Source organism: Marmota marmota, unplaced genomic scaffold, assembly GCF_001458135.2.
Source record: "Marmota marmota marmota unplaced genomic scaffold, marMar, whole genome shotgun sequence".
Lineage (NCBI taxonomy): Eukaryota > Metazoa > Chordata > Mammalia > Rodentia > Sciuridae > Marmota > Marmota marmota.
This window is the reverse complement of record NW_026000153.1, coordinates 27,684,369-27,686,534: the sequence shown is the minus strand read 5'-3', so window position 1 is coordinate 27,686,534 and position 2,166 is coordinate 27,684,369. Positions and strand designations below refer to the sequence as shown.

The 2,166-nt window shown below is 50.3% G+C and overlaps 1 protein-coding gene across 1 annotated transcript; it reads right to left on the bottom strand.

Annotated features, from left to right (window-relative positions):
- Positions 1-938: 938 nt before the first annotated feature.
- Positions 939-1,811, bottom strand: Pom121l12 (POM121 transmembrane nucleoporin like 12). The gene has a single exon (XM_015490108.1). The coding sequence runs from the start codon at positions 1,809-1,811 to the stop codon at positions 939-941; it is 873 nt and encodes a 290-aa protein (XP_015345594.1).
- Positions 1,812-2,166: the final 355 nt, after the last annotated feature.

The window sequence follows — 2,166 nt, the reverse complement described above, 5'->3', positions numbered from 1 at the left end:
CTTTCCTAAAGCTGTTATCTAGGGCAATAGCAAGTCCATAATGTCTATCTTTTATTTTTTAAATTTTTTTGTTACATATTTTTATTTATTTATTTTTCTGTTTTATTTATTTATTTATTTTTGCATTATAATTCTTAATACACCATAATGCCTATCTTTTAAATACACCTCTAATTCAGCCCTTATGCATCCTTTCCATCTCAGATCAAGCCATGCTCATCTCGTTTGAAATTCTGTATTAACTTTAGTTGTTTCTGTTTCAATAGCTACCCCTGGATCCTCTACTATTCATACAGCAACCAGAATCACCTTTTAAAATATATATATGTATCTATATCACCCATATCTCTATCTTCCTTCTGCCTAGAGTGCATACTTCTTAGAATACAATCCATATTATTCACTATGGCCCCTGCACCTGCAATATTTCATCATAGTGCATCACAGTATATTTTTCACTCACTATTCTCCAGCTTTACTGAATTTAGATAAATTATTTATTATAAATTATTCTAATGCAGGCCTTGGCGCTTTCCCTGCCTGCAATATACTTTCCCTTTAGTTTTGCATGAAAAGCTCCTTTTTTATTGACTACTTTTTAATAAGATCAAATATTTAACTATACAAACTAGGCAAATGGGAGGGGAACAAATGGGAGGGGGGAAAGAAACATGTTTTTCTGAAATGTCTGGGAAGAAAGGGCAGGAAGGAGAGGGCAGGCACAGAGGAGGCAAAGGTTTCAATATGAACAATTCTCCAGTGTGGGTTTGCAGAGTAAGGACAGGCTGGTCTGGGGGGTTGGCCGGTAAGGAAGATGGAGCAGTAAGTACTTGGTAAGCTGGAGCATCAGGGTCCCAGGCTATGGTGGAACCTGGAGGTCAGACGGCGAAAGTAGATACATAGGCTGAAGTCTCCGGAAGGAATTGGCAGAGCTGAATTCAGAAGCCAAAAGGACCAGCAGACTGGGTGCCCTCAGGGATGATTGGGGCTCTACAGGCACCTCTCTGATGCTCAGGAGGCCTGTGAAGGCCACAGGAAGGCCGTATCTTCTCCCAGCTCTCCAGGCCAGACTCAGTGCCCTGCATGGTTGTGGCCCCTTGGCCAGGCTGGGGGGCAGACAAGGAAGGCTCCACGTAGGCTGGGTAGTCAGTCTCCACATCACAGAGGCTAACGCTCCAGGTGTAGATACTTGGAGTCAGAGGCCCAGGTCTTGGCACAAAGGCAGGCACCACTCCATTTTTTATTCGAGGCTTGAAGGCAGATGGCCTGGGCTCTGGGTTCTGCCTCCTGCTCTTGATCTCTGGGATTTCAAACCACAGTGGTCCATCAAACCTCTTGTTCCCTTTCTTACACTCGCTGAGCGCTCTCAGCACGTTCTCCCTGGAGCAGGGGTCTAGGCGCTCTTCAGAGACTCTGCGCCCAGCAGAGGGGCCTCCCTGTCCCTGGGATGCCAGTGGGCTGTCCCTGCGCTGAGGAGCAGCGATCTTGATGGTCACTGGGCTCCAGGTCCGTCTTGGGTTCAGGGCATTCCAGAGCCGCCGCTTCAAGTAATTCTCCCAAGCGCTGGAAAGATCTGGCCCCATCAGGGTCTCTGGGGTAGAGAAGCGCCCCCAAGCGCCTTCCTTCCCTGGCTTGGTGAAATTCCAGGCCAGCGGCATCTTGGGAACCGGCCGGCTCCGGACACAGCTATCACTGTGGCCATGCTGAACAGGGTCCAGAGCTGGAGCCGAGGTCAACTGGAGCTGAGGGTTCAGGCGTCCCCGGACCCGGGGTGGCGGCGCGGGCTGAGGCGAACTCAGGGTGCTACCCATGGGAACCGGGCGACAGGGTCCCGGCCTCTAGTAGGGCTTCGGCTTCCAGAAGTTCCCTATGTCTGCAGACGCGGCCAGAGGCAAAGTGCCCAGGGCTCGGGTGACCGTTGGCACCTGGGCACGAGGAAAGCGCGTGGGGCATGGACACTGGTGGTGGACGCTGAAACGGTTCACACACCCAGACCACGCGTCAGGTGGGTGCCAAAGACACGCGCAGGCGAGGATCCCAAGCGTTGCAACAGCCAAAGTTAGCTGGCCCTGTGCAAGAAACTTGAGGCTCAAGCCTCTTCTCTTTCAACCCACCCTATTGTTCATAGCAACTGTTTTTCTCCCAAGGAGGGGCTAACAACTCTTG